The 9,692-nt window shown below is 42.2% G+C and overlaps 1 protein-coding gene across 1 annotated transcript; it reads right to left on the bottom strand.

Moving 5' to 3' along the window:
- Window positions 1-3,675: 3,675 nt before the first annotated feature.
- Window positions 3,676-8,638, bottom strand: LOC109894677 (platelet-activating factor receptor). The gene is made up of 2 exons (XM_020488325.2): window positions 8,266-8,638; window positions 3,676-6,367 (listed from the first exon to the last, which is right to left on the bottom strand). The coding sequence occupies exon 2, from the start codon at window positions 6,323-6,325 to the stop codon at window positions 5,201-5,203; it is 1,125 nt and encodes a 374-aa protein (XP_020343914.1). The 5' UTR covers window positions 6,326-6,367; window positions 8,266-8,638; the 3' UTR covers window positions 3,676-5,200.
- Between the last annotated feature and the right edge of the window lie 1,054 nt (window positions 8,639-9,692).

Raw genomic sequence — 9,692 nt, 5'->3', positions numbered from 1 at the left:
TAACTGACTTGCCTAGTTAAATAAAGGTTCAATTTAAAAACACATACAAAAAAAAACGAGCTGATGTGATATTTCTCGGGAATCTTTTAATGGAAGCTTTGAATTAAAGAAATATTGTGAAACAAAAAACAGGCATTTCAATAACAATATACACTACCGTTCAAAAGTTTGGGGCCACATAGAAATGTCCTTGTTTTTGAAAGAAATTGATCAGAAACACAGTGTGGACATTGTTAATGTTGTAAATGACTATTGAGACTGGAAACGGTTGATCTTTAATGGAATATCTACATAGGTGTACAGAGGCCCATTATCAGCAACCGTCACTCCTGTGTTCAAATGCCACATTGTGTTAGCTAATCCAAGTTTATAATTTTCAAAGGATAATTGATCATTAGAAAACCCTTTTGCAATTATGTTAGCACAGCTGAAAACTGTTGTCCTGATTAAAGAAGCAATAAAACTGGCCTTTTTTGGACTAGTTGGACACGCCTCACAAGTCCTCAACTGACAGCTTCATTAAATAGTACCCGTAAAACCCCAGTCTCAACGTTAACAATGAAGAGGTGACTCTGGGATGCTGGCCTTGTAGGCAGAGTTGCAAAGAAAAAAACATATCTCAGACTGGCCAATAAAAAGAAAAGATGGGCAAAAGAACACAGACACTGGACAGAGGAACTCTGCCTAGAAGGCCAACATCCCGGAGTCGCCTCTTCACTGTTGACGTTGAGACTGGACAGAGGAACTCTGCCTAGAAGGCCAACATCCCGGAGTCGCCTCTTCACTGTTGATGTTGAGACTGGACAGAGGAACTCTGGCTAGAAGGCCAACATCCAGGAGTCGCCTCTTCACTGTTGACGTTGAGACTGGACAGAGGAACTCTGCCTAGAAGGCCAGCATCCCTGAGTCGCCTCTTCACTGTTGACGTTGAGACTGGACAGAGGAACTCTGCCTAGAAGGCCAACATCCTGGAGTCGCCTCTTCACTGTTGATGTTGAGACTGGACAGAGGAACTCTGGCTAGAAGGCCAACATCCTGGAGTCGCCTCTTCACTGTTGACGTTGAGACTGGACAGAGGAACTCTGCCTAGAAGGCCAACATCCTGGAGTCGCCTCTTCACTGTTGACGTTGAGACTGGACAGAGGAACTCTGCCTAGAAGGCCAGCATCCTGGAGTCGCCTCTTCACTGTTGATGTTGAGACTGGACAGAGGAACTCTGGCTAGAAGGCCAACATCCTGGAGTCGCCTCTTCACTGTTGACGTTGAGACTGGACAGAGGAACTCTGCCTAGAAGGCCAACATCCTGGAGTCGCCTCTTCACTGTTGACGTTGAGACTGGACAGAGGAACTCTGCCTAGAAGGCCAGCATCCTGGAGTCGCCTCTTCACTGTTGATGTTGAGACTGGACAGAGGAACTCTGCCTAGAAGGCCAACATCCTGGAGTCGCCTCTTCACTGTTGATGTTGAGACTGTACAGAGGAACTCTGCCTAGAAGGCCAACATCCTGGAGTCGCCTCTTCACTGTTGACGTTGAGACTGGACAGAGGAACTCTGCCTAGAAGGCCAGCATCCTGGAGTCGCCTCTTCACTGTTGACATTGAGACTGGACAGAGGAACTCTGCCTAGAAGGCCAGCATCCTGGAGTCGCCTCTTCACTGTTGATGTTGAGACTGGACAGAGGAACTCTGCCTAGAAGGCCAACATCCTGGAGTTGCCTCTTCACTGTTGATGTTGAGACTGTACAGAGGAACTCTGCCTAGAAGGCCAACATCCTGGAGTCGCCTCTTCACTGTTGACGTTGAGACTGGACAGAGGAACTCTGCCTAGAAGGCCAGCATCCTGGAGTCGCCTCTTCACTGTTGACGTTGAGACTGGACAGAGGAACTCTGCCTAGAAGGCCAGCATCCTGGAGTCGCCTCTTCACTGTTGACGTTGAGACTGGACAGAGGAACTCTGCCTAGAAGGCCAGCATCCTGGAGTCGCCTCTTCACTGTTGACGTTGAGACTGGACAGAGGAACTCTGCCTAGAAGGCCAGCATCCTGGAGCCGCCTCTTCACTGTTGACGTTGAGACTGGACAGAGGAACTCTGCCTAGAAGGCCAGCATCCTGGAGTCGCCTCTTCACTGTTGACGTTGAGACTGGACAGAGGAACTCTGCCTAGAAGGCCAACATCCTGGAGTCGCCTCTTCACTGTTGACATTGAGACTGGACAGAGGAACTCTGCCTAGAAGGCCAGCATCCTGGAGTCACCTCTTCACTGTTGACGTTGAGACTGGTGTTTTGCGGGTACTATTTATTGAAGCTGCCAGTTGAGGGCTTGTGAGTTGTCTGTTTCTCAAACTAGACACTAATGTACTTGTCCTCTTGCTCAGTTGTGCACTGGGGCCTCCCACTCCTCTTTCTATTCTGGTTAGAGACAGTTTGCGCTGTTCTGTGAAGAAAGTAGTACACAGTGTTGTACGAGATATTCAGTTTCTTGGCAATTTCTCGCATGGAATATCCTTCATTTCTCAGAACAAGAACATTATTTGTTTATTATTATTTTTTATGATTTATGATTTATTATTTGTTTCTGGCCATTTTGAGCCTGTAATCAAACCCACAAATGTTGATACTCCAGATACTCAACTAGTCTAAAGAAGGCCAGTTTTATTGCTTCTTTAATCAGAACAACTGTTTTCAGCTGTGCTAACATAATTGCATAAGGGTTTTCTAATGATCAATTAGCCTTTAAAAATGATCAACTTGGATTAGCTGACACAACGTGCCGTTGGAACACAGGAGTGATGGCTGCTCATAATATGTAGATATTCCATTTAAAAAAATTGACGTTTCCAGCTACAATAGTCATTTACAACATTACCAATGTCTACACTGTATTTCAAATCAACTTGATGTTATTTTAATGGATTTCTTGTTTTCTTTCAAAAACAAGGACAAGTGACCCCAAACTTTTGAACTGTAATGTATCTGTTAGTTCATATTTACATTGAGAATGCAGTACAGCGTATTAAACCATTTGTTTTGAATGCATCAAAAACATAGAGTTGTAGTTACTGCAACATTTATACCAGAGGTCAATTAACTCCATAACTGTCACGTCTCTGTTAATACTTCAGTAGCTGGCGGTTGAGAAGTCATCAAGTTCATCACATGGTTACCAGCCTCTTAAAAAGGGCTGTGAAGTGTATTATTCCCTCATTCTGTGCAATAAGTAGCTGTAACAATAATATCACTAACATTTCAACTATCCACTAGCACTTAACCCTAATCTTAAACATAACCCTTATCCTAACCTTAACCCTTAAGCTAACACTTATCCTAACCTTAACCCTTAAGCTAACACTTATTCTAACCTTAACCGTTAAGCATAACCCTTATCCTAACCTTAACCCTTAAGCTAACACTTATCCTAACCTTAACCCTTAAACATAACTCTTATCCTAACCTTAACCCTTAAGCTAACACTTATTCTAACCTTAACCGTTAAACATAACCCTTATCCTAACCTTAACCCTTAAACATAACTCTTATCCTAACCTTAACCCTTAAGCTAACACTTATTCTAACCTTAACCCTTAAACATAACCCTTATCCTAACCTTAACCCTTAAGCTAACACTTATCCTAACCTTAACCCTTAAGCATAACACTTATCCTAACCTTAACCCTTAAGCTAACACTTATCCTAACCTTAACCCTTAAGCATAACACTTATCCTAACCTTAACCCTTAAGCATAACACTTATCCTAACCTTAATCCTTAAGCTAACACTTATTCTAACCATAAGCGTAACCTTAGCAAGCAATTTCTTATCAACAGATAGTTTATTCATAGTATGTACAGAATCTCTAGATGGGTTATCCAGACTGTCCAAATAAAAGTGTGACCGAAAGTACTTTTTGCCTCACAGTATTTCATTTGCAATCTTACAAAAATTGCAAAACGTATACAATTTCACATCGTACCACATGTGAGAGTAGGCTAAAATAATCTGTAGGCTAAAATAATCTGTAGGCTAAAATAATCTGTAGGCTAAAATAATCTGTAGGCTAAAATAATCTGTAGGCTAAAATCATCTGTAGGCTAAAATAATCTGTAGGCTAAAATCATCTGTAGGCTAAAATCAATGCAATCCTGCATAGCTCATTTGGCAATGAGTTTCATTTCATTACAAAGGTTAGCTTTTCACAAAATGCATGAATTTTACGGAGAGCCAGCATCCTAAAAAGCTCATTGTTATTAATGTGTCCATATTAGGTGCTCAAGAACAAGGATTCTTTTTATTCCTTGCTCACGACCAGCTATTGTTCAGCACCCAATTTAGAAGACAACTCAACCAAATGTTAATCAATACTAGACGTTGAACTGACATCTGTGCCAATGCAATTCTTAGTTTCACAATTACAGTTTCAGTTCATTACAAAGCTTAGTTTATCACAACATGCATGAACTTAACAGACATCCAGCATCCTGAAAACTTCATTTTTATGTGTGAATATATGTCCATATTAGGTGCTCAAGAATGAGGATTTTAAAAAAATGAATTGCTATTGTTCAGCACCCAATTTAGAAGGCTCCAACAGTGGTAGGACTATTGTTGGTTAAGGGCTTGTAAGTAAGCAATTCACTGTAAGGTCTACCTACACCTGTTGCATTCTGTGCATGTGATATTTAAAATGTAATTTGATATCCATGTTATCTAAGGATCTAGTCTAGTGGCTTGGGACTGAGTTTGTAGAGCTATTTTGCAATCCTTTATAGAAGCTCCTGTTCCCTATAAAACGTCTGCTTCTCTTCTCTGATTACACTAGAAGAACAGGAAGAAACGTGATTAAATTGAAGTCACAATAACAAAGTGTGAGATACAATGTACAGTACATCTGAAATGTGAAAACAAAGAATCAATGGTCCAAAGATTCTTTAAAGCACTGATTATAGCTGGCACAGTGGCCAGGACAAATCCCTACAGGAAGGAAATCTAGAGGGGAACCATACTCTGGGTGGGGCTGTGTGGTGGTGCATCTGTTCATGTGATGTGTCTGAATGAACATGAGGCTACATAGCAGAGTGCATGTTCTGCACTATGTGTTCATGGTTAGGTGTGGGTGTGATGGAATGAAGCATCCTGAGGATGTGGTTACTAACAACAGTATTAGCATTAGACACAATATCTACAATACCATGTCATCTAGAGATTTAAACCTTCAGCTGCTGCTGTTCGCTATGGAGCCGCTGGCTCACATTCTTGCACTCCACCATAGAAATGTGTGTGATGGCTGTTTCCGAGCATCCTTTGCCCCTCCCCACCTTTTTCAGATTGTCCTTGATGTACAGGCGGAACTTCCTGGTGGCGAAGCAGTACACCACAGGATCCAGGAGGCAGTTGAGCCCCATCAGCATCAAGGTGACCTGGTGGGCGTCGTTAAGCCACTGCCTGGTCCGCTGGCCCCAGTCCATTCTGCCCCAGCCTTCCTTGATATCCAGTACAGCCAGAGTCCAGGGGCCCTGGACCACGTGGTGGGGGAGGAAGCACACCACAAACACCCCCACCACAGCACACAGCATCTGCAGGGCCTGGCCCTTCACCCCCCGGAGCTGGGATGAACTGGAGCCCCGAGTCTGGGTAGGGGACTGGGTGAGCAGGGCACGGGCGATGAGCAGGTTACAGATTACTACGAGGAAGAAGACCAAGATGAAGCACCCCACGATGATGAGGTGGGTGGTGGCCACAGTCCGCTTCTCGTCGTCAGTCTTGTCGTGGTAGCCCTCGAAGCAGCGCGACACATTGCCGTCGTCCACCTGGATGCCCGTCTCCAAGAGGTACGGCACGGACATGGACAGAGTGAGCGCCCAGATGACCGCCGTGATGGCCACCCCGCGGCGCCAATGGTCAGACGAGGCGGCATCCAGCGGGCGCGTGATGGCCCAGTAACGGTTGACGCTGATGGCGGCGAGGAAGAGGATGGAGCAGTAGGTGTTGATGAAGAAGAACGCGCCGGTGACGCGGCACAGGAAGTCGCCGTAGCGCCAGTCACCGCGGTGGTGGTAGTAGCCAATCCAGAAGGGGAGGGCGCACACGAAGAGGAGGTCGGCAACAGTCAGGTTGGCCATGTAGATGCGGATCTCATTCATGGCCTTGGCGTTGCGCAGGCGCTGCAGCACAAACAGCACGTAACTGTTGGCTATCAGACCAAGGACGAACACAACACCGTAAAACACTGGGAAGAGGGTGTAACGGAACTCAGAGTCCAGAAAGGTTATTTTACCGACTGTGGATAAGTTCACTGTCGTGTTCACTGTCATGTCCTCTTCCATCTCCATGGTCGACTCCACTGTTGGTTCTGCTAAAGGAAGCAACTCCCTCTGTGAGAAAAATATTTCATATTAGACTCATATTTCAAGAATCACTCTGTCATGTTCACTTTGGTACAACTGTAGTCAGTAGGAGGACTCTGGACATGTCTATTGTCACTGTCAGGTGAAATTAATAGCTATATCCCTATCCAGGCTGTGCAGTTGTTGATTTACTGAATCCATATTTGAGAGTTTCACAACTTACTGTAAAATCTAAATAAAATACAGTTGTATCTATAGAAACCATAAAACACACATCAACTATGACACATACAGGAAGTGTCTTACAACACTTGTGTCACCAGCCTTTTCTGGTCTGCTATTAAGCAGCAACACGTGCCGCATTCACATGCTTGTCAGACATTTCCGACTTGCTGATTCATTGAACGCGACTAGAATGTGAACATGGTAACTGTTCTTTGTTTATGATGATTGCTGGTTGATGACCATATTTCCAGTCACATCTAGACTAATGTCATTAGTATAGCAGACAATAACAAAAGGAGTGCCACTTTAAATTAACAACAAATGAGGCTATAAATCTTTATAGAGATTTCATGAAGTCTTCATAAACCCTACTTGGTGGCTTTACATTGCATTTATTAGCAAAGTCATGTAAATGGTGCTACATAAGAGATGATATGATACAACATTCCCGGGGCCACCAATACATCAAATGTATGACTGTAAAACACACATGACTGTAAGTCACTTTGGATAAAAACATCTGCTTAATGGCATATATTATATTATCTTATATACATTTCTATATTATTATTGATATCTTGACTGGTGCTTTGCCAAATGTTATATAACTATTTTGTCACCCTAGTGACATTCACTTAGGAATGGGAAGCCACTGAGACCAAGCGGAAAGGGAGATTGAACTGAATCTACCCTGGCCAGTTCCATAGTATGGGATTCCCACATTCTGGATGAACTACATCACAAAAAATGGTCCTGGTTACAGTAAATTCCACACTATTTTCAAGAAAAAGGACAATAAAGACGTAATATGTGAAATATTCACACTCATTCATACTTGAAATGAAAAAGAAGCCTGTTACAGCCCTAGATTAGAATAGGTTAGAATATAATATATTTTTCCAGCGGGAACTTCCATTGTGTCATGTCTGATAAGATAAATAAAAAGAATACAGTATAGTAAACTTACAACAGCAACATTAACACATGACCAGTGGTGTAAAGTAACTAAGTAAAAAATACTTTGAAGTACTACTTGGGGGGGGTATCTGTACTTTAATTTACTATTTATAGTTTTTACAACTTTTAATCCACTACATTCCTAAAGAAAGTATGCACTTTTTACTCACATACATTTTTTCCTGACACCCAAAATACTTGTTCCATTTCGAATGCTCAGGCAGGACAGCATTATGGAAAATGAATGCACATATCAATAATGCATTTTCATCTCTAGTGCCTCTGACCTGACTGACTGGACATGCTCCTCTCATCCTCTATTGTTCCCGCATATCGTTTTTCAATAAGAAAACGCTTTATAGCGTTTCTCTACAAACAATAGTGGGACCTTATTTTTCATAAAACATAAACATAAACATAAACCGCTTCTTAGATGTGCTTTCAATGAGAATGACAGATCGGTAACTCTATAACTATGATCTATAAGTATGTGAATTTGTTTGGGTAGCCCAAGAATTTACATATTGCAGCTTTAACTAACTCTGGCTCTAGTAGAGACTCATTACTAATGCAATGAAAGATGTTAGACATGTGTACATTTGTTTAAACTTTTAAACAATAAATATTTATAAACATTTTCACAGGTAGGCTAATAAAGAAATGCAAAACATATTTGACATTTCAAGCAAAAAGTTCATGTGGTTCCTAGAATTGGCAAAATTTACTAAAACATTTGCGCTTACCCGAGCGCGTGGCTCCTTCCTCGTTTCGTTCTGTATTTCTGTGTGTGTTCTAGATAAACGCTATTAGGTTATCTTGAAACCAGCGTATGTTAGGCTACATCGTAAACATCTCTATAGCCCAATACATGTGCGCGAATATACATACTACAATAACGTTTCTAGAAACAATATGAACTCCTGAAATGAATCGACCATGAAGAACTGATGCGTGAGTCTGACTGACTCGTTGAGCTACCTGCTATGTGGGGTGATAAGAGACGTATTTAAGCCTAGGCAACAGTACCACAATGTGGCTGTTACCTAGCATTGAACGTCTGACTGACATGACATGATACCAACACCTTACTAACATCTGAGTGACGCCTGTGTTAATGAATGCCATAATGTGCCTAGTTTATATATATATATTAATTAAATCTCAAACATAAATGGTAGAAACGTACAATTTTTCCCATGCAAGCACACATTCCCAAAGTAGCCACTTTGAGCTATGGTGTAGCCTACGGGTTGTGTATTTCCTGTTATCGACAATGGCCTAGAAAAAATTATGTCCAATCTATAGGTAATTGTCTTTCTTTCAACACCTCATGGTATGGTATGTTATCTTATCTTGCTGAATACAGATCTAAATGTTGTTAGCCGATCACAGACTGTTGTTAACAGTTCCCAGTAGCCTACATCAGACAACCAATAAGAGTTGTGTCCATGGCTTTCAGTTGAAAAGAGGAGTTCATAGGCGCTATTTGGAATCCTTGGGATGTCCATTCAGTCGAACAGAGGATTTCATAGATTTTCCCAAAGGATATGTGCTATTCGGGATCCTTGGGATGTCCCTACCTCTATCAAGTATAAATGTAAAATGGTTAACTTTCGTGTTAGTTTAGGACGTCCCAAGGAATCCGGAGAGCAGTTACCGTTCATAGAGAGAGAGACTGACATGGTATCTGAGAGCTCGGTGGCGACACAGACGTTTGTTTTTTTACAAATGGCAGAAGCGATTTTTGAGTGTACTTGAGATGTACTTGCTATCTCTGGGAGTTTGTTAATGACGGATTTTCAGCTGTTGAACTATGGTAATGTCGAACTAATTTCTAAATCTCTTTATTTTATTCACGATGTGAGGAGCCAGGGCAACCAATCAGCTTCACTGCAGCTGCTCAACCCACCACCCTCACTGTTCTCCCTCCACAAATAACCACATCCTCTTCACCACACTAAAAATGACTGTACATATACCCCTGTACCCATATCAGTGCAACTTGATCCATTCAACGCCTCCGCTGGATGCCTAAAATGTGAGAAATGTAAGCAAGATGCTATAGTAGTGTGTGTGTGTGTGTGTGTGTGTGTGTGTGTGTGTGTGTGTGTGTGTGTGTGTGTGTGTGTGTGTGTGTGTGTGTGTGTGTGTGTGTGTGTGTGTGTGTAGA

This window comes from Oncorhynchus kisutch, linkage group LG7 (assembly GCF_002021735.2).
Source record: "Oncorhynchus kisutch isolate 150728-3 linkage group LG7, Okis_V2, whole genome shotgun sequence".
Taxonomy (NCBI): Eukaryota; Metazoa; Chordata; class Actinopteri; order Salmoniformes; family Salmonidae; genus Oncorhynchus; species Oncorhynchus kisutch.
This window is presented reverse-complemented; position numbering and strand designations above follow the sequence as displayed.

What these genes read in the sequence shown, in the direction of transcription:
- LOC109894677 (XM_020488325.2), bottom strand. Translation starts at nt 6,325, where the DNA reads ATGGAGATGGAAGAGGACATGACAGTGAACACGACAGTGAACTTATCC.